Source organism: Tachyglossus aculeatus, chromosome 5 (assembly GCF_015852505.1).
Source record: "Tachyglossus aculeatus isolate mTacAcu1 chromosome 5, mTacAcu1.pri, whole genome shotgun sequence".
NCBI lineage: Eukaryota > Metazoa > Chordata > Mammalia > Monotremata > Tachyglossidae > Tachyglossus > Tachyglossus aculeatus.
Genome location: NC_052070.1, coordinates 62,175,180 through 62,196,693, shown reverse-complemented (window position 1 = coordinate 62,196,693; position 21,514 = coordinate 62,175,180). Strand labels below are relative to the sequence as shown.

At 48.1% G+C, this 21,514-nt stretch overlaps 1 protein-coding gene across 1 annotated transcript in view; it reads right to left on the bottom strand.

Annotated features, from left to right (window-relative positions):
• SDF4 (stromal cell derived factor 4) overlaps positions 1-21,514 on the bottom strand; it is a 66,624-nt gene that overhangs the window by 3,210 nt on the left and 41,900 nt on the right. The window contains exons 5-6 of the mRNA XM_038746953.1: positions 5,460-5,618; positions 3,683-3,858 (exon numbers count right to left, since the gene is read on the bottom strand). Coding sequence (XP_038602881.1) covers positions 3,683-3,858; positions 5,460-5,618 — 335 coding nt within the window. The remainder of the gene's footprint in view (positions 1-3,682; positions 3,859-5,459; positions 5,619-21,514) is intronic.

Sequence of the window (21,514 nt, the reverse complement as noted above, 5' to 3'; positions counted from 1 at the left end):
TCTCTCTATGATGCCTGCACCCCTCACTCCTTTGAAGCTCCGCCACAAGTCATTTCCTCCAGGAGGCCTTCCCTAATCAACCTCAGCCTTCTGGATCATGCTGGGTCAAGCCATCCCACCCGCCACCTCAGCACTCATGAAATGATGATTATTATCAGTAAAGATAATAATAATAATAATAGTGATAGTTGTTAAGTGCTTACTATCAATCAATGATATTTATTGAGGGTTTTACTGTGTGCAAGGCACTCAAGCGCTGGGGGAGATACGAGTTATCAGGTTGGACACTGTCCCTGTCCCACCTAGGGCTCCCAGTCTAAGCAGAAGGGAGAACAGGTATAATAATTATGATATTTGTTAAGCGCTTACTGTGTGCCAGACACTGTGCATATAGCTTTAATTCTATTTGTTCTGATGACTTTGACACCTGTCTACATGTTTTGTTTTGTTGTCTGTCTCCCCCTTCTAGACTGTGAGCTTGGGTAGGGACCGTCTCTATATGTTGCCAACTTGTACTTCCCAAGCGCTTAGTACACTGCTCTGCACACAGTAAGCGCTCAATAAATACGATAGAATGAATGAAAGAATACTAAGTGCCGGGGTGGGTACAAGCACATCAGATTGGACACAGTCCCTGTCCCACATGGGGCTCACAGTCTCAATCCCTGTTTTACAGATGAGGTAACTGGGGCATGGGTAAGTGACTTGCCCAAGGTCACACCACAGACAAATGTCAGAGCCAGGATTAGAACCCAGATCCTCTGGCTCTCAGGCCTGTGCTCTTTCCACTAGATCCTGATGCTGCTGCTGATATATTTATCAAGCAGTCACTAGGTGCTACGCACTGGGGTAGAACCTGGATAATCGGATCAGAAGAAACTGCTGCACACCAAGGGTTTATACTCAAAGAGGTGGGGATCTTACTCCCATTTTAAAGACGAGGAAAGCGAGGCTCAGAGAGGTTAAGTGATTTGGCCAAGGTCACACAGCAGGTCAAGGCAGAGCTGAGATTAGAACCTAAGTCTCCTGACTCGCAACCCTGTGTACTTTACAGCAGACTATCCTCCCTATCTTTCGTTATTTAGTCACTTGAGTTTACTGTTCATATGTTTCCGATTTGTACTTCCCAAGGACTTAGTACAGGGCTCTGCACACAGTAAGTGCTCAATAAATACGACTCAATGAATATTGATTCTTTCCCCCGTAACACTCTGTATATATGTCCATTTGTTGCTCTGTCTCCTTAGAATGCAAACACATTATAGGGCAGGGATCACATCCGTTAAGCCTTTAGTCTGTTCAATTGACTGGTTTGATGCTCTGCACTCAGTAGGAGTTCAGGCAGTAGTTTTGATGCTGTTAACCGTTAAGATGAACATCTGACAGTGCTTCCAAGGTGTCCGATTCTAGGAAATTAGAGGCAGATGATTTATGGTAACTGGAAGAGGCTGTACCAAACCACAAAGACGTAGAATGAGAAATCAGAGTTAATATTCCTGTCTTTGCGGGGTCTGATCCACAAGACTCATGGACCCTATGTCATTTTGGAGCCCCGTCTTTTAGCCATACTAAAGACAATATGTTCCAGGATTTCAGAAACCATTTGCCTACTAGAAAAGCGGCCTAGCCTGGTAGAAAGAGCACTGGGAGACAGAGGACCCGGGTTCTAATCCCCACTCCACCCCATGTCATCTGTGTGACTTCGGGCAAGTCACTTCACTTCTCTTTGCCTCAGTTTCCTCATCTGTAAAATGGGGACTGAGACTGTGAGCCCTCTTTGGGGTGGGGACTGTGTCCAACCTGATTATCTTGTATCTATTCCAGTGCTTAATATACTCCCTGGCACGGAGTAGTGCTTAACAAATACCATAACAAAACAAAACAAAAAAAGGGGGCTATCAGTTTGTGGGTAGGAGAAGCAGGCAGGTAGGTCTGAAAGCCAGCCCATCGCCAGCGGAGAACAGGGAGAATGTGGGAAAGTCCCTGAGGCTCTGAGCAGGGAAGCTGACCCCTGAGGAGTTGGGGGTCAGTCAGGTAAAAGGTCCCCAAATGGTAGGAGGAAATACAACACTGAACTCACCTTCAACACTGGCCTTGAGGGAGATCCCGAAATCTATTTGACTGACCAGCAGTATCAAGAATAATAGTATTTACTGAGTGTTCACTGGGTGCACTGCACTGCATACTACCTCTTCATCATTCACTGGAATTTGAATGCTTACTGTATACAGAGCAGTGAACTAAGCGCCTGGGAGAGTACAATGCAACAGAGTCAGTAGACACGTTTCCTGCCCACAAGGAGTTTACAGTCTAGAGGAGGAGGCAGACACTAAAATAAAGTACGGGTTTGTACACGAGGGCTGCGGGGTTGAAAGCGGGAGTGAATATCCAGTGCTTAGAGGGTTCCGATCCAAGAAGGACAGAATCACGGAAGGCCACTTGGAGGAGATGTAGTTTTAATAAGGCTTTGAAGGAGGGGAGTTGAGTGGTCTGTCAGATGTGAAGGGGGAGGAGCTCTAAACCAGAGGCAGGATGTGGGCGAGGGGATCAGTGGCGAGATAGATAATATCCAGGCACTACAAGTACTGCTGCTGCTACTGTTACTACTGATAATTATGGTATTTGTTAAGTGTTTACTATGTGCCAGGCACGGAACTAAGCGCTGCTACTACTGCTGCTGCCACTCTGTACCCTAGGTCCTAGTTCTGACCTTCAAGCAGAGGTTGTCCATAAATATCAGAAATGCTCTGTACTATCAACAGAGTAGCAAAGGTGCTGAATGCTGGGGTGGCACGCTGGAAAAGAGCGAGTTTTCACAAAGGGCGAAATGACTCACTCATAAATGGAAAACCCAGCCCAAACTGCTTTTCCAGTCCTAGGTTTAACTCAGCGTTGGGAAGGCTGGACAGTGGGTCTTGGGGAGCTGGTGCTTGTGACCAAATAAGCCTGGGAGGGAAGTGCCCTCCTCCTACCCCCGCCCTGGAGCACATACCTGTGCTCCCCTACGGCCCTATCGGGCAGACCTGACCGGTAGTCAAGCTGAGAGGCAAGTGTGGCCTGCTGGGTGACCAGAGTACCCAGCAGACTCTCAATAATTATTATTCTTGATAGTGCTGGACAGTAAAACAGATTTAGAGAATCCCCTTGAGGCCATCGTCGAATGTGAGTTCAGTGTTAATTGTATTTCCTCCTACCACTCGGGGATGCTGGGAAAATCACTTACCTCTCTGGACACCCAGTTTCCTCAGCTGTAAGCATCAGATCCCTGCCCTCCTTCCCTCTCCGACCACGAGCTCCGTGTGTACGACAGGATGGGCGGTGTCTGGTCCAATGACCTTGTATCTGCTCTGGTGCTCGGCCCACAGTAAGCCCTCAGTCAACCCTCTCGGCTATTCCACCGCACGGGGCCGCGTTCTCGAAGAACCGACCCCTCGCGACGGTAAGGGTGGGCTCTGGTGCAGCACCCCGGACCAGTTCCATCCTGTGCCCAGACAATTGCGTGATAGAAGCCCGGAGCGAAAACGTGCTCAGGGCCCATCTGCAGGCCCCCGTGCCGCCCAGCAAGACAAGTGAACAGTGGGCAAATGCTGGCAGAGGTGGGAAACCAGAAGCCCAGCCGCTCTCGGCTGGAAGAGAGCAGAGGGCTTCTAGATGGATTCCACCCGAGGGACCCGACACCCACCTCCAGCTCTTCCATGGTGACGATCCCATTCCTGTTTGCGTCTATCACCTCTTCGAATTCCTTCTTCCGGTCCTTCACCCAGTCATCGTCGACATCCTGCGCCTGCTGGTTCTCCACCGTCCCCACCGGCAGAGAGATGAACTCTGACAGAGTAAGCCTCTTGTCGCCGTCCTGGTCTGGAAAACCGAGGGCGGAGAAGTCAGTAGGGCGGGAGGACTCCATTAACTCACCTCTCTACGTTAGAGCCACGTGGAGGTCAGAGAGTGACTCAGGGGACAGGGGACAGGCCAGTCATGTGTATTCAGTTTTTTTTTCAGGGCTTGTTATTTTTTTAATTATATTTTTTAAGTACTTGCTCTGTGCCAGGCACTGTTCTAAGAACTATGGTAGCACTGGAGAAGCAGCGTGGCTTAGTGGTATTTGTTAAGCGTTTACTATGTGCCAGGCACTGTACGAAGCATTGGGGTGGATACAAGCAAATTTAGTTGGATGCAGTCCTTGTCCTACATGGGGCTTGGGGCTCACAGACTTAACCCCTCATGGGGCTAAGTGACTTGCCCATGGTCACCGCAGAGCTGGGATTAGAGATGAGAACTTGGGTCTCTTGGGCTTCTCCTGCCAGCAGCTGGGCTGAGGTTCTCCTCCTGACAGACCCATGGCCCACGATGATAAATTCTCTTTGGAAAGGCATCCTTCCCATCTCACAAGCCTTGCAACCTTGGTGTCATCCTCGACTCCACTCTCTCTTTCACCCCTCACATCCAATCCTTCACCAAAACCTGCCAGTCTCACCATCACAACATCGCCAAGATTCGCCCTTTCCTCTCCATCCAAAACACTACCTTGCTGGTTCAATCTCTCATCCTATCCTGCCTGGATTACTGCATCAGCCTCCTCTCTGATCTCCCATCCTCCTGTCTCTCCCCTCTTCAATCCATACTTCACACCGCCGCCCGGATCGTCTTTGTGCAGAAACACTCTGGGCATGTTACTCCCCTTCCTCAAAAATCTCCAATGTGCGGAGGGAGGGCATTCCAGGCCAGGGAATGCCTGTCCCGTTCTCATCTGTCCCGCCGTCGACCCCCGGCCCACATCCTCCTCCTGGCCTGGAATGCCCTCCCTCCGCTCATCCACCGAGCTAGCTCTCTTCCTCCCTTCAAAGCCCTACTGAGAGCTCACCTCCTCCAGGAGGCCTTCCCAGACTGAGCCCCCTTTTACCTCTCCTCCTCCCCATCCCCCCCGCCCTGCCTCCTTCCCCTCCCCACAGCACCTCTATATATGCTTGTACAGATTTATTACTCTATTCTACTTGTACATATTTACTATTCCATTTATTTTGTCAATGATGTGCATACAGCTATAATTCTATTTATTCTGATGGTTTTGACACCTGTCCGTATGTTTTGTTTTGTTGTCTTTCTCCCCCTTCTAGACTGTGAGCCCGTTGTTGGGTAAGAACCGTCTCTACATGTTGCCAACTTGTACTTCCCAAGCGCTTAGTCCAGTGCTCTGCACACAGTAAGCGCTCAATAAATACAACTGAATGAATGAATGAATGAATCAGAGGGGTCAGCTTGAGGAACAAGGTTTTTTTTTAGTTTGGGAAGGCTTTTTTAGTGTTAGAAGGGGGCAGGGCGGTGTGGAGCACTTTTAAAATCACAATGGGAACTAGGTACTGGTCAAGCCAACCATCACAAAGCCAGAGCCTGGGAGGGGAGGAGAGTTTTCGGGTGAACCGCTAGGATCAAGATCGACATGGTGACCTATGCGGACCTACCCAAGTCCCGGACAATCTCTTTGACCATGAACTTCAGCATCCCCCGGCTGTGCTCAGGATGGAGGAACGACAAGAACTCTTCTTCATTCAGCAGCAGATCAGTTGGGGGGTTGTCAGCCTGGTACCAACGATCCTTCAGGTTATCGAGAACTTCCTGAGCTAGAAAAAGAGAGAGTGGTATCATCACATCATCATTTATTATCATTAATAGTATTTATTGAGCGCTTGCTGTGTGCAAAGCAGTTCTTCTAAGCGCTTGAGTACAAATCATATCAAACACATTCCCTGCCCACAACGAGCTCAGAGACTAGAGGGGGAGACAGACATTAATATAAATAAATTAATAGATAAATAAATAAATTACGATATATACATATGTGCCATGGGGAAGGGAGAGAGGCCGAATGAAGGAGCAAGTATGAGCGGAGCAGAAGGGATTGGGAGAAGAGGAGAGGAGGGCTCAGTCAGGGAAGGCTTCGTGGAGGAGATGTGCCATCCAAATGGCTTTGAAAGAGGGGAGAGTCACTCTCTGTTGCATAGGATAGTGCTGATTGGATAGGCCTTCTGAGATGACTTCAAGGAAACTGGTGATGTGCTACATGTGATTTGGCTGTTTGGATTTGAGTGGCTTTCCAGAAGATGCTGGGCCCCAGGGGGGTGGTCCTGCTATGTGGATTTCAGCTCCTACTGGTCACTTGTTTCCTTCCTTCCCACCCCAGCCCCAACCTCTCATCCTTCGGCAGCATGGATCTGACGTGTTTATTTTTTTCCTATGGCTTTGTGAAGTGCTTACTGTGTGTCAAACATTGTTCTAAGCGCTGGGGTAGGTACAAGTTAATTAGGTCGGACATAGTCACTTAATTTCTCTGGGCCTTAGTTACCTTGTTTGTAAAATGGGGATTAAGGGTGTGAGCCCCAGTGGGACAAGGACTGTGTCCAATCTGATTAAATTGTATCTACTCCAGCGCTTAGAACAGAAGCAGAGTGGCTCAGTGGAAAGAGCATGGGCTTGGGAGCCAGGTCACGGGTTCTAATCCCAACTCTGCCACTTGTCTGCTGTGTGACCTTGGGCAAGTCACTTAATTTCTCTGTGTCTCAGTTACTTCATCTGTAAAATGGGGATGAAGACTGTGAGCTCCACGTGGGACAACCTGATTACCTTGTATCTACCCCAGTGCTTAGAACAGCGTTTGGCACATAGTAAGCTCTTAACAAATACCAACATTATTATTATTATTATTATTATTATTGTTATTACCCCAGTGCTTAGAACACTACTTGGCACATAGTAAGTGCTTAACAAATGCCATTATTATTATTATTATTATTATTATCAATTAGTCCCTGTCCTGAATGGCACAGTCTAAGTATGATGGAGAATGGGTACTGAATCCCCATTTTACAGCTGAGGAAACTGAGACATAGAGAATGAAGTGACTTGCCCAAGGTCATACAGCAGACAAGTGGAGGAGCTGGGATCAGAATCTAGGTCCCCTGACAGCTAGGCCCGGGCTCCTTCTACTAGACCACAATGCTTCTCTTCCCTTTCCCCTTTCTCCTGCTGGGTCTCTAGGGGTTCTGATGACTCCATTGAGGAATCGTGGTGTCGTAGCTCTAATAATAATAATAATAGTATCTGTTAAGCACTTACTATGCACCAGGCGCTTTACTGAGTGCTGTGACACCGGTTTGGGCTGCAGTGCCGGGAAGTCTGGCCGCGACAAGTCCGGCCTCAATGTGATGCTCTGAGAATCCAATCAAACTTCCTACTTTGGATTTTTAGAAATAAGTGGAAATTTCACTAGTAAGAGCATTTCATGCTTAATCAAAAGTTTTTAGGGAGGAACAAAACCAGAGGTGATTTCTTTGTTCCTTTCAGTTTCTCTCTCACGTGCCAGATGGCTTTAGATAGGAGAGGATTCGATTTAAAAAGGAAAAACCCACTTTTTGAAAAAAAAATACCAGCTGAGTAAGAGTTTCCATTGTGAGGGAAGGAAGAGAGCTACTTCTGAGAAGACAATAAAAAGGGGCAGAGCACAGCAGGGAACCTATGGAGGCGTGAGAGGCCTCCTACCTCCAGAGATCTCATTAGAGCAGAGACACAAACTGACCAGGCCCTGGAGAGGCAGTGAAAGGGGGCAGGGAATGAATGGGGTTTGGGTGGGAGAGGTTGTGTGTGTGTGTGTGTGTGTGGGGGGGGGTGTTCACACACTCACCCAGAACTAACCGCAGGATGCAAGGGGGCTCAGCCTGATGAACCAAATTCTAAGGGAGCAGAAGGTTGCTTTGGGAAAGTAGAGTTCAGTAAATCGAGGCCCTGCAGCCTCTTCGGAGCTTCTGAGCCTTAATGGGATGGTTTCTTCCTTAGCCAACCTGCCTCTGGCCAGCAAGCCTCAAGAGATGTAAGGAAAGAAAAAAAATAGAGAGAGGCAAACTCTCTGCCTTTGGGAGAAACTGATGTTATAGACCACCTGCTGAAAGCCTGAAGCCACAGAGAGTTTGGCCTGCTGAAGTCGTTCGTTGGGGACTGAGCACAGAGCTCAGTCCCAGAAGGCAAGAAATCTCAGCAGGAAGCACCTCGGACAAATCAGACCTGCAGGGTCCAACCTCCTGCCTCCACGCAGGCCACTTTCCTAGAGATCTCTGAGGGCTGACATGCCACACCCTCCCTTGGCTAGCCCATCCAGTGGCCACACAAATCCCTCCTGCTTTTGCAGCCTCAAGCTGGTCATCCTTTTCCTGGTGCAGAGACCTTTCCGGACAGTCGGGTTCCACATTATTTTGGGGTACCCTCAGTGTACCCAACTCCATGCTATCACCAACAGGAAGAAAGTGGGGTTCCAACCCCAATGGAAGATTGTGTCAATCGCCAACCAATCAATCAGTGGGATTTTCCAAGTGTCTGCTGATGGCTAAGCACTTGGGCGAGTACAACAGAAGTAGGAACCAAGTCCCCCGCCCTCAAGGCATGCCTTTTAGACTGTGAGCCCACTGTTGGGTAGGGACTGTCTCTATATGTTGCCAACTTGTACTTCCCAAGCGCTTAGTACAGTGCTCTGCACACAGTAAGCGCTCAATAAATACGATTGATGATGCCTAGTCGAACTGGATAACTTCCATGTCATACTAATTCTGTGGTATTTGTTAAGAACTTACTACGTGCCAAGCACTGTACTAAGGCCTGGGGTGATTCACATTCAGTCCCTGTCCCACATGGGGCTCACAGCCTAGGTAGGAGGGAGATGGGTGTTTAAGCCCCATTTTACAGGTTGGGAAACTGAGGTCCAAGGAACTTAAATGACTAGCCCAAGGTCATATAGCAGGCAAGTGGCAGAGTCAGAACTGGAACCTAGAAATTACCTAGGCCTGTTCTTTCTGCTAGTCCACTCTGCTCTGTGGATTTTCTCCACATAGGAACACTCCTCTCTTCCTCCAGGTTCTGAGAACAGCCCCCTTCTATGCCATTTAAAGTCTCTTCTAAATATGGGTTGAAAAGCGGTAATTTTTTTTTAAATGATGAAAACATCCGAGTCCCAAGAATCTAACTTGTTTCCCATTATTGACTCAGTACTTCTGAAGAAACCATTTCATCAGATGCGGCATTTTCTGAGAATGCAACTGCAGTGCTCTGAGCTCTGTACTCTCAGCGATACAAAACGAGACTCGGCTGTCCAGGGGCCCGTCTTGCCACACCGCAATCAGTCGATCAATCCATGGTATTTACTGAGCGCTTACTGTATGCAGAGAACTGTACTCCATTCCTGGGAGAGGACAATACCAAAGAGTTGCTAGATACTAGGAACTTACAGTCCAGAGGGGGAGAATGGCATTAAAATAAATTACTGAGAGAGGAAGCAGCAGGGAATAAGTATATCAATTTAAATGCTGTGGGGCTGGGGTGAGTCTCAAAGTACTTAAGGGGTACAGACCCAAGTCTCAGGTGGTGCAGAAGGGAAGGTGAATGAGGGGGAACGGGAGGTTTTGGTCACAGAAAGCCTCTCGGAGGAGATGTGATTTTAAGAGGGCATTAAAGATGAGGAGAGTGGTAGTCTAACGGATATGAAGTTGGGAGGGAGTTCCAGGACACAAGGAGGAGATTCATTCACTCATTCATTCATTCAATCGTATTTATTGAGCGCTTACTGTGTGCAGAGCACTGTACTAAGCGCTTGGGAAGTACAAGTTGGCAACATTGCCAACTTGTGGCAATGGCAGATGGCAGATGAGGGAAAGGGGTCAGCAGTGAGATACACAAGATCAAGGTACAGAGAGTATAGCACAGTACGTAGGTGTGCCTTAGAGGAGCCACGTGTCCAAGCAGGCTTCGTGCTTAGTACAATGCTTGGGCTATAATAAGTGCATAACAAATCCATTATCATTATTAGGAGGTCACTGAGGTAAGGTAATAATAATGATAGTATTAGTTAAGTGCTTACTATGTGCCAAGCACTGGAATAAGCACTGGGTTTAGCTTCAGCTCCCACAGAGGGCTCCCAATCCAAGCAATAAAGAAGACCAGGTATTGGATCCCAATTTTGCAGATGAGGGAACAGAGGCACACAAAAGTTAAGTGACTTGCTTAAGGTCACCCAGCATGTTCATGGTGGATCCAGGATTAGAACCCAGGTCCTCTGCCTCCCAAGCCGTGCTCTTTCCACTAGGCCATGCTGCTTTCTCAGGTAGTAGGTAGGAAGGGGAGAGCAGATTGAGTGCTTTAAAGCCAATCGTCAGGAGTTTCTGTTTGATGTAGAGATGGGTGGGCAGCGACTGGAGGTTTTTGAGACATGGGGAGAAGATGACAATGATTTTTTTTTTTTTTAGAAAAATGATCTGGGCAGCAGGGTGAGGTATGAACTGGAGAAGGGACACAGGACACAGGGAGGTCAGCGAGGAGGCTGATGTGGTTACTGAGGAAGGAATATGATAAGCGCTTGCATCAGTGCGGTAGCAGTTTGGAAGGAGAGGACGGGGAAGATTCTAGAGATGTCATGAAGGTAGAACCAACAGGATTTGGTGACACTTTGTAGGCTGAATGAGAAAGATGAGATGAGGATAATGCCAACGTTATGAGCGTTGGAGTCAGAGAGGATAGTGGGGTTGTCTACAATGATGGGAAAGTCAAGGAGAGGACAGGATTGGGGTGGTGAGGGGAAGATGAACATGTTAAGTTTGGACATGTTAAGTTTGAAGTTTTGGTGGGACATTCAAGTAGAGATGTCCCGAAGGCAGGAGAAGACGTGAGACTGCAGAGAGGGAGAGAGATCAGGACTGAAGATGTAGACTTGGAATTCATTATTATTATTATTAGTAGTAGTAGTAGTAATAATAATAAGAATTGTGGTATTTGTTAAGCACTTAAATAATAATAATAATGATGGCATTTGTTAAGCGCTTACTATGTGCAAAGCACTGTTCTAAGCGCTGGGGAGGTAACAAGGTGATCAGGTTGTCCCACAGGGGGCTCACAGTCTTAATTCCCATTTTACAGATGAGGTAACTGAGGCACAGAGAAGTTAAGTGACTAGCCCAAAGTCACACAGCTGACAGTTGGCAGAGCCGGGATTTGAACCCACGACCTCTGACTCCAAAGCCTGTGCTCTTTTCATTGAGCCACGAAGCACTTACTATGTGCGAGGCACTGTACAAAGCCCTGGGGTGGATACAAGCAAATAGGATTGGACACAGTCCCTGTCCCATGTGGGGCTCACAGTCTCAATCCCCATTTTACAGATGAGGGAACTGAGGCCCAGAGAAGTGAAGAGGCTTGCCCAAGGTCACATGGCAGACAAGTGGCAGAGCCAGATTTAGAATCCATGACCTTCTGAATCCCAGATCTGTGCTCTATCCACTAGGCCACGTTGCTTCTCACCCATGCAGAGATGGTAGTTGAAGTCATGGTAGCAAATAGGTACCAAGGGCGTGACTGGAGATGGACAACAGAAGGGGACCCCAAATTGAGCAAGGGGGTGAGGATTGTCTAGGACCCTCTCCTCATCCCCTACCTGCCTCCCGAGTCTTACAATCGGCTTAGGCTGCGAAGAACTCCGGGGCCTAGGAGACCGTAAACTCGTCTCCCAGAATTCTGGGCAGAGGAGACATGGAATCCACATACTGCAGGGTAAGGGGAGGCTGGGAGTCCCCGCCAGAAACTGGGGTTTTCCACCCTCTCTAGTTTTTTCCGAGTGTCCCAGTGACAGACGCAAGCAGACCTTGTCTCTGGGCTTTGCTGTGGGGAGGGCATTCATTAGTATAATTATTATTACTAGGGTATTTGTTAAGCACTTACTATGCACCACGCACTGTTTGATGCACTGGGGGCTAAGCATTTACCAAGGGGCTTTCCTTAACCATTTAAGAAAAATTTTTTTTTTCGACCTCTGCCCTTCCCACCTAAATATAGAATGCATCCTAACCCCACCCTCACACCGCTTCCCTCTCTGGGCCTCGGGAACACTTTGCACCTGCTCTGTGAAGCAGAAGCCCGTGCTCTTTGTTCTCTGTTCCCAGCCCCCGTGGCCGTCCAATACGGCAGCAAAACAGGAAGGGAGGACACCTAGTCAAGGTAGCAGATGGCCATCTCTCCCCTCCCTGGGGGGACCAGAGTGACCAGGGGGATGCCCAACCTGCACTGCCATTGGCAACGCTCCCCCGGATGCCCTCGCTCCTTAGCGGGCAGAACTTTGAAAGGGGTCGGACTGAATGCCCATTTCCCAGACAGAGCGCTAGACTGAATCCAACCTCAATACTGTAAGCTCGTTGTGGGCAGGGAATGTGCCCAATTATTGTTATATTGTACTCTCCCCAAACACTTAGCGTGTTGTAATGGATACAGAGCGGGCCTGGAAATCACAAGGCCATGGGTTCTAATTCCGGCTCTGCCACATGTCTGCTGTGTGACCTTCGGCAAGCCACTTCACTTCTCTGGACCTCAGTTACCTCATCTGTAAAATGGGGATTGAGACTGTGAACCCCGCATGGGACAGGGACTGAGTTTAACCTGATTAACTTGTATTTACCCTAGCGCTCAGAACAGTGCTTGGCACATATTAAGTGCTTAACGAGTACTATAATTATTATTATTGTTAGTACAGTGCTCTGCACACAGTAAGCGCTCAATAGATATGGCTGAATGAATGAATGGACTGCACTCAGGAGGAGAGCTGGCTAGGAGATCCCTGACTGTAGTCTGTAAGCTCACTGCGGGCAGGGAATATGTCTGTTATATTGTACTGTCCCAAGAGCTCCATGGCATAGTGGATAGAGCGCTGGGAGTCAGAAGGTCATGGGTGCTAATCCCAGCACCCCACCATGTCTGCCCTTAGGCAAGTCACTTCACTTCTCTGCTCAGTTACCTCATCTGTAAAATGGGGATTGAGGCTGTGAGCTCCATCTGGGACAGGGACTGTGTCCCCCCCGATTTGCTTGTATCTACCCCAGCGCTTAGTACAGTGCTTGGCACATAGTAAGCGCTTAACAAATACCAGAAGTACTATTATTCTCATTACAGTGCTCTGCACATAGTAAGCGCTCTATAAATACGATTGACGCCAACGCCGACAAGCCCTGCCGGAGGGGAAGGCAGGGGAGCCGTATTAGGGTGAGCCTGGCCCAAGGCCTCGGCTCCTCTTGGCTGCGTTGTCTGATCAGCGTTCCTGTAAACTGGGGTGGGGGGGATGGGGACCGCAAGGCCACACCAAGGGAGGGAAAACCCCTGCGTGGCCCGAGGCTCTCAGGCGCATTTGCATCCGAGTTGCTTTTTGATGAATGGTAAAAAAAAAAAAAAACCCAAGGTAACCCGGTTTTACATTACTAACCCATGGAAGGAAACATTCTGGGCTTGAAGTTTCAAGTTGTCTCTTCCTGTCAAACTGTCTCTGAGCTTCTTTGAGCACATGGGATAGAACAATACACTGATTTGGTGAGAAAAAAATCAGGGCTGACTTTTCGGGGTCAAGCGACCGCTAATACACAGGACTTGGCGCGGCTTAGCCGATACAGCACGGGCCTGGGTGTCAGAAGGACCTGGGTTCTGATCCCAGATCTGCTGCTCGTGTGCTGTGAGACCTTGGGCAAGTCATTTCACTTCTCTGGACCTCAGTTACCTCATCTGTAAAATGGGGATTACGACTCTGAGACCCAAGTCGGACAGGGGAATGCGTCCAACCCGATTATCTTGTTTCTGCCTCAGTGCTTAGTACAGTGCCTGGCACATAGTAAGTGCTTAGCAAATACCATTAAAGAAAATGATACCTGGAAAGAGTATACCCATACCCTGGAAGAGTATGGGTCTGAAGCAGGAAGACAGGATCCCTGCCCCAAAAGAGTTTACAATCTGGTCTCTAGTAGGGGAGACAGACAACATAATTTACAGAGAGGATGAGGAAATGTTGAACTAGTAGGGTACCTAAATAATCTACAGAAAAGTACAGTGGATGGTTTTGAATGCACAAGTGCTGAGGGGATGGCTGGGAGGACATGAACTGGGGAAAATAAAATTAATCAGGCAAAGCTTCCTGGAGGAGGAGGGATTTCTGAAGGGCTTTGGAGATGGGGAGACTTGTGGTCTGACAAAGGTGAAGGGGGAAGAAGCTCTTGGCAGGGGGAAGGGAATGGACCATTTTCCAACAAGAACATTTAGTCCATGTTTCCCCACTCCTCAAGAATCTCCAAGAGCTGCCCATCCACCTCTGCATCAGAGACTCCTTACCATTGGCTTTTAAGCCCCCAGTCAGCTCGCGCCGTCCCTACGTCACCCCACTGATCTCTTATTACAGCCAACCCTCACATGCTTTAATTCTATTTATTCTGACGACTTGACACCTGTCCACATGTTTTGTTTTGTTGTCTGTCTCCCCCTTCTAGACTGTGAGCCCACTGTTTGGTAGGGACCATCTCTATATGTCGCCAACTTGCACTTCCCAAGCGCTTAGTACAGTGCTCTGCACACAGTAAGCACTCAATAAACACGAATGAATGAATGAATGAATGAATTCTGCTCCACTAGCTCCAGCTTACTCACTGGGCCCCGATCTCATCTATCTTGCCGCCAACACCTTTCCCATGTCCTCTCCGTAGCCTGCAACTCGCTCCCCCCATATGCGCCAGACCACCACTCTCTCTACCTTCAAAGCCTTATTAAGGTTTATTAAGCCTTCCCAAGTAAGCCCTCTCTTCCCTGGCTCGCTCTCCCTTCAGCATCATCTACGCACTTGGATCTGTGACCTCTGGACATTTGATATTCGCCCCACCCCCAACTTCTCAGCACTTCCATACATATCTTCAAATTATATATTATAAATCTTTAAACTATATTATAAATGACATTCATTCATGTTCATGTTTGTCTCCCTCTCTGGGCCAGAAGCGCTGGGCAGGGAATGTGTCTGTCAATTATAATAATAATAATAATGATGGTATTTGTTAAGTGCTTACTATGTGCAAAGCACTGTTCTAAGCACTGGGGGGGATACAAGATGATCAGGTTGTCCCACGTGGGGCTCACAATTCTGTGCTATTGTACTCTCCCAAGTGTACAGAGCTCTGCACATAGTAAGTGGTCAATGGACTGATTGAGTGAAGGCTGTGAGCAGGGGAAAGAGGGTCAAGGATGAGGAACAGTGAGAAAGAGACAGGGAGGAGCAAAGAGTGTGAGCTGGATGTAACAGGACAAGAGAATGGATAAGTAAGCGGGGAGAGAGATGATGGAGGGCACTTAAGCCAATGTTTAGGATTTTCTGCTTGTCGTGGAGAGGAACAGGTAACCATTGGAGGTTTCGGAGGAGTGGGAGATGTGGAAAGGATGGTGTTTCAGAAAGAATATCAAAGCAGCAGAGGGAAGTGTGGGGTAGAGGAGGCTGGAGAGAGGGAGGCCAATGAAGAGTAGATGAGCCAGGATGTGGCAGACATCTGGACTTGGATGGCGGCTTCTTGGATGAAGAGGAGGGAGTGGATCTGGGAAATGTTGTGGGACAGGACTGAATGTGAGTTGAAAGACAGCAAAAAGTTACGAGTAATACGGAGACTGGGAGGATGGTGGTGGTATCCATGGTGATGGGACAGTTAGAAAGGTGGGAGAGAGGCTTTGGGAAGGAAGATGAGGACAAGATGTTTCTGATGACCCTTCCGCCGCCCGCCTTCAATCACTCCTCAGATCCAATGACCTCCTGCTCCACCCCATCTCACCCACCACTCACCAACCTGGACCTACGCTCTGCCTCATCGTCTCGAGCTGCTGCACAATCTCTACCCTCACCAACTCTTAAATCCCTCTATCTGACCACAACCTGATTGCTCAGGCCAATGGTAGTTGATGCAGGAGACGCAATCCCTTTTCATGTGTTTTAGACAACGGTGGGGCTTTCGTGGGGCCGCGACAAAGGAGGTTTTAACCAGGCGGGCCACTCAGGAAACCACTGTCCTTCTAGTGCACCTGTTCCAGCTGGACATCTCTGTGAAGCAGGGGCGAGACAAGGTGTGGGAGATGTTCGTGAAAAACACTCACGTCACCGACCCCAGAGCCATTGACCTGCTGGTCGTCAAGATAGCTGAGCGAGCGGACTGTCCTAGGGGTGGATGGAGGGTGGGTGGGGCCCGTGGTGGCATGCAACGTCAAGGGCAGCTGACTCTGTCATTATGTTTGATCACCTCTACAGGCTGGTGGGTAGGAGGAAAGGCCGACAGGTCAGCAGACGCTCAGTGTTTCAAAGGAACAGTAGAGTGGGGAGAACTAGGTTTTGTTCTGTTTTTCTTGGTGTCAGTCTCCCCCTTCTAGACTGTGAGCCCGTTGTTGGGTAGGGACCGTCTCTATATGTTGCTGACTTGTGCTTCCCAAGCGCTTAGTACAGTGTTCTGCACACAGTAAGCACTCAATAAACACACTTGAAAGAATGAATGAACCGCCTCATCTGCCTTTTCTCCCACACGCCTCCTCCCCATAAATCTGTACTTTTCCCCAACAGAGACCTCCGATTTTTTGACCTCATCCAATTTTCTCAACTCGTCATGCCCCATTTAGCCTCCATACCCAAACTACCTTCCCTTGATGATCAAATTGATGCTCTCAACACCACCCTCTCTACTGAACTCAACTCACTCGCTCCCCTAACCCTTCGTTGATCTCGTACCGCTAACACACAGCCCTGGATCACCTCTACAGTTCACCTCCTTCGCTCCTATGCACAAGACACAGAGCATTGCTGGCAGAAATCTAAATCTCAACCGATTGCGTCCTCTTCAACTTTATCCTTGCATGCTTTAACTCTGACCTCTCCTCTGCCCAGCAATACTATTTCTCCATTCTTATTAACACCCATGTCCATCACCCTCACCAGTAGTTCCAGACATTTAACTCCCTCATCCCTTGCCCCCAAAGACCTGGCCATTTTCTTCATCAACAAATTTGACAGTGGCAGGTGCGATCTCCCTCAAATCTCCCCTGTCCCTCTCTAGTCCCTCCCCTCTCTTGCCCCTTCTCCATGATAATAATAATGCCATTTTTATTATTATTATCCAACACTCCCATCTTTCCCAGCAGTATCTCTAGAGGAAATCTCCTGCTTTCTCTCAAAATCCACCCCCTCCACCTGCACATCTGACCCCAGACCCCATTCCTTTGCACCTCATCAAAATACTTGCCTCCTCCCTTCTTCCCTCCCTAACTGCCACCTTCAACTGTTCACTCTCCAATGGCTTCTTTCCCACTGCTTTCAAACATGCCCATATCTCCCCTATCCAAACAATCCCTCCCTTGACTCCATGGCTCCCTCCAGTTATCACCCTAGCTCCCTCCTACCATTCCTCTCCAAACTCCTTGAGCAAGCTGTCTTCACCCACTCCCTCAAGTTCCTCTCCTCCAATTCTCTCCCTGACTCCCTCCAATCTGGCCTCCATCTCTTTCATTCCACAGAAACCACCCTCTAAAAGGTCACCAATGATCTCCTCCTTGCCAAATCCAATGACTTCTACTCCATTCTAATCTTCCTCAACCTCTCAGGTGTCTTTCACACTCCTAACCACTCCCTTCTCGTGGAAACATTATCCAACCTCAGCTTCGCTGACACTGTCCTTTCCTGATTCTCCTACCTCTCTGCCAACTCATTCTCAGTCTCTTTAGTGGGCTCCTCCTCTGCCTCCCATCCTCTAACTGTGGGTAGCTCTCAAGATTCACTTCTGGGCCCCCTTCTTTTCTCCAACAATACCCACTACCTTGGAAAACTCATTTGCCCACATGGCTTCAACTAATGCTGATGCTCCTCTGCCACTAACCTCCTCACTATACCTCGTTCTCGCCTGTCCCACCGTTGAACCCAGGCCCACATCCTCCCCCTGGCCTGGAATGCCCTCCCTCCACACATCCACCAAGCTAGCTCTCTTCCTCCCTTCAAAGCCCTACTGAGAGCTCACCTCCTCCAAGAGGCCTTCCCAGACTGAGCCCCCTTTTTTCCTCTCCTCCTCCCACCCCCACCTCCTTCCCCTCCCCACAGCACCTGTATATATGTTCGTACAGATTTATTACTCTATCTTACTTGTACATATTTACTATTCTATTTATTTTGTTAATGATGTGCATTTACCTTTAATTCTATTTATTCCACATGTTTTGTTTTGTTGTCTGTCTCCTCCTTCTAGACTGTGAGCCCGTAGTTGGGTAGGGACCGTCTCTGTATGTTGCCAACTTGTACTTCCCAAGTGCTTAGTCCAGTGCTCTGCACACAGTAAGCGCTCAATAAATATGATTGAATGAATGATAACACCCAAATCCTATTGTCCTTTGCCAAGCACATAGTACAGTGCGCTGCACATAGTAAGTGCTCAATAAATACTACTGAATGAGTAATTTATATTAATGTCTGTCTCCCCACCTCCAGACTGTGAGCTCATTGTAGGCAGGGAAAGTCACTATTTATTATTGTATTGTACTCTCCCAAGCACTTAGTACAGTGCTCTGCACATAGTAAGCTCTCAATAAATACAACTGAATTGAATTTGAATTGCATCTCCCTCCACCTCAGGAAGTCGCCCACCTGGCAACCCTCCTTTTCCAGGAGCTCCAAAAGAGCATAAACGCTGGGAGAGCTGGGGGCCTGGACGTTTTGTTCCTGGAGGACTCCCCACAGGTCTTACTATGTGCCAAGCACTGTTCTAAGCACTAGGGTAGATACAAGTTAATCAGATTGGACACAGTCTCTGTCCCACATGGGGCTAACACTTTTAATCCCCATTTTACAGATGAGGCAACTGAAGCCCAGAGAAGTTAAGTGACTTGTCCAAGGTCACACAGCAGACAGACATGTGGCACTGCCGGAATTAGAACCCAGGTCCTTCCAACTCCCAGGCCTGTACTCTATCCATTAGGTCACGCTGCTTCTCATCCTTTGCCCACTTCAGTTCATACCACAAACTGTTCCCCATATCTTCCAGAAGGAGCTCTCAGCACACGTCTCTCCAGTTCTCAAAGACCTCCCGGGGGTCCCGTCTCCCTCTGCAGCCAGAGGAAAGGCCTGACCCCTGGCTCCAAGTTATTCATTCATTCCGTCATATTACTGATCACATACTGTGTGAAAGCACTGTACTAAGTGCTTGGGAGAATTACTATACAACAATAAACAGACCCATTCCAAGTAGGACCACCACTGCTCATCTTACATGTTGGATCCTTTAACACTTTTGGCTCCTTCCAACTTTCCCTATCGAATGCAACCCCATTCTCGACTAAAGGGAGAGGGGACACCCACACAGTTTTTGCAAAGCTGCTCTGAAATGGGAAATTATCTGAACTGTCCAGATCTGAGCTCTCCCATTTCCCTCTGGCCCGATTACTCGAATGTGATTTCCCACAGCTTCCCAGAAGGGACACCTCCAACTCCACCTGGGTTTCACGGTCTAAATCCGACTCTCTGGTCACCCTCCAGACTTGCACTGGAGCCATGGCTGACCCAGTTTCATGCCCTGCCAGGCAAAACTCACAAAGAATTTGCAGAACCACTCTCTCTGTCCCCACTGGTCCCCCATGTCTTGGTTTCCAATCTCTGCTGTATGACCTTGGGCAAGTCACTTCACTTCTCTGTGCCTCAGTTACCGCATCCGTAAAATGGGGATTGAGACTATGAGCCCCACATGGGACAGGGACTCTGTCTAACCCTATTACCTTGTAACCACCCCAAGGCTTAGTACAGTGCCTGGCACATAGTAAGCGCTTAACAAATACCATTATTATAATTATTATTATTATTAGCTTGGCCCTTCTCACTCCATGAGGCCCCCTCACTCTTCTCTCAAAAGTCACCAATGATCCCTATTTTTTTTTTTATGGTATTTGTTAAGTCAGTCAGTCAATTCTATTTACTCAGCTCTACTGTGTGCAGAGCAATGTACTAAGTGCTTGGGAGAGTACAATATAACAATGAACAGACACATTCCCTGCCCACATTGAGCTTATGCTCTAGAGGGGGAGATAGATATTAATATAAATTTAAGCGTTTATTATGTGCCAGGCACTGTTCTAAGCACTGGGGTAGATACAAAGTAATCAGGTTGAACAAAGTCCATGTCCCACTGGGGCTCCCACTTTTAATCCCCAGTTTTCAGAAGAGGTAACTGAGGCAGAGAGAAGTTAAGTGACTTGCCCTAAGTCACACAACAGACAAGTAGCAGAGCCAGGATTAGAACCCAGGCCCATGTTCTATCCACTATACCACACTGCTTCTTGCCAAATCCAGTGGCCTCTGATTTCCTTCTACAACCCAGCCTGAAACTCCCTCCCGCTCCTCCACCTCCAAAGCCTTATTAAGAGCACTTCTCCTCCAAGAGGCCTTCCCTAAATAAATCCTCATTTCCTCTACTCCCTTCTGCATCATCCTTGTACTTGGATTTGTACCCTTCTTTATTCACCTCACCTCCACAGCAATTCTGTACATATCTGTAATTTATTTATTTATACTAATGTCCATCTCCTGCTCTAGACTGTAAGTTCACTATGGGTAGGAAACATATCTACCAACTCTGTTATATTGTACTCTCCCAAGTGTTTAGTACAGTGCTCTGCGCACAGTAAGTGCTCAATAAATTTGATTGATTGCTCTGGGTTCTGACCCAATAAGAAGGATGATGATAATAATCATGGTATTTATTCAGCACGTACTCTATGCCAAGCATCTGGTTAAGTGCTAGACAGACGCATGAAAATCAGACCTGACACAGTCCCTGTCCCACATGGGGCTCATAACCTAAGGGAGAGGGAGAACAGGTAATGATTCCTTGTTTTAGGAATGAGGAAAAAGGTGAAATAATAGTAATCATCATCATCATCATCATAATAATAGTGGTATTTGTTAAGCACTTACTATGTGCCAGGCACTGTACTAAGCCCCGGGGTAGATACAAGCAAATCGGGTTGGACACAGTCCATGTCCTGCACAGGGCTCACAGTCTTAATCCCCATTTTGCAGATGAGGGAATTGAGGCCCAAAGAGGGGAAGTGACTTGCCCAAGGTCACAGAGCAGAGAAGCAGCGTGGGTCAGTGGAAAGAGCATGGGCTTGGGAGTCAGAGGTCATGGGTTCAAATCTCAGCTCTGCCCCTTGTCAGCTATGTGACTTTGGGCAAGTCACTTAACTTCTCTGTGCCTCTGTTACCTCATCTGTAAAATGGGGATTAAGACTGTGAGCCCCACGTAGGACAACCTGATCACCTTGTATCTACCCCAGCGCTTAGAACAGTGCTTTTGCACATAGTAACTACTTAACAAATGCTATTATTATTATTATTATTATTATTATTATTATTAAATGGCAGAGGCGAGATTAGAACCCATGACTTTTTGGCTCCAAGGCCCATGTTCTCTCCACTCCGACAAGCCCAAAGTCACACAGCAGGCGTATGGCAGAGCAAAGGCTTGAATCCAGGTTTCCTGACTCCCAATCCTGTGTGCTTTCCATTAGGCCCTGCTGCTTATTACTTACTGCTACTTATTACTTATTACTTATATTACTTCTGTCCCTCCCTCCCTCCTCTGGCTCCTGCTGCTTCCCCTTCCTACTTCTAGCAGGGAGTGGGACA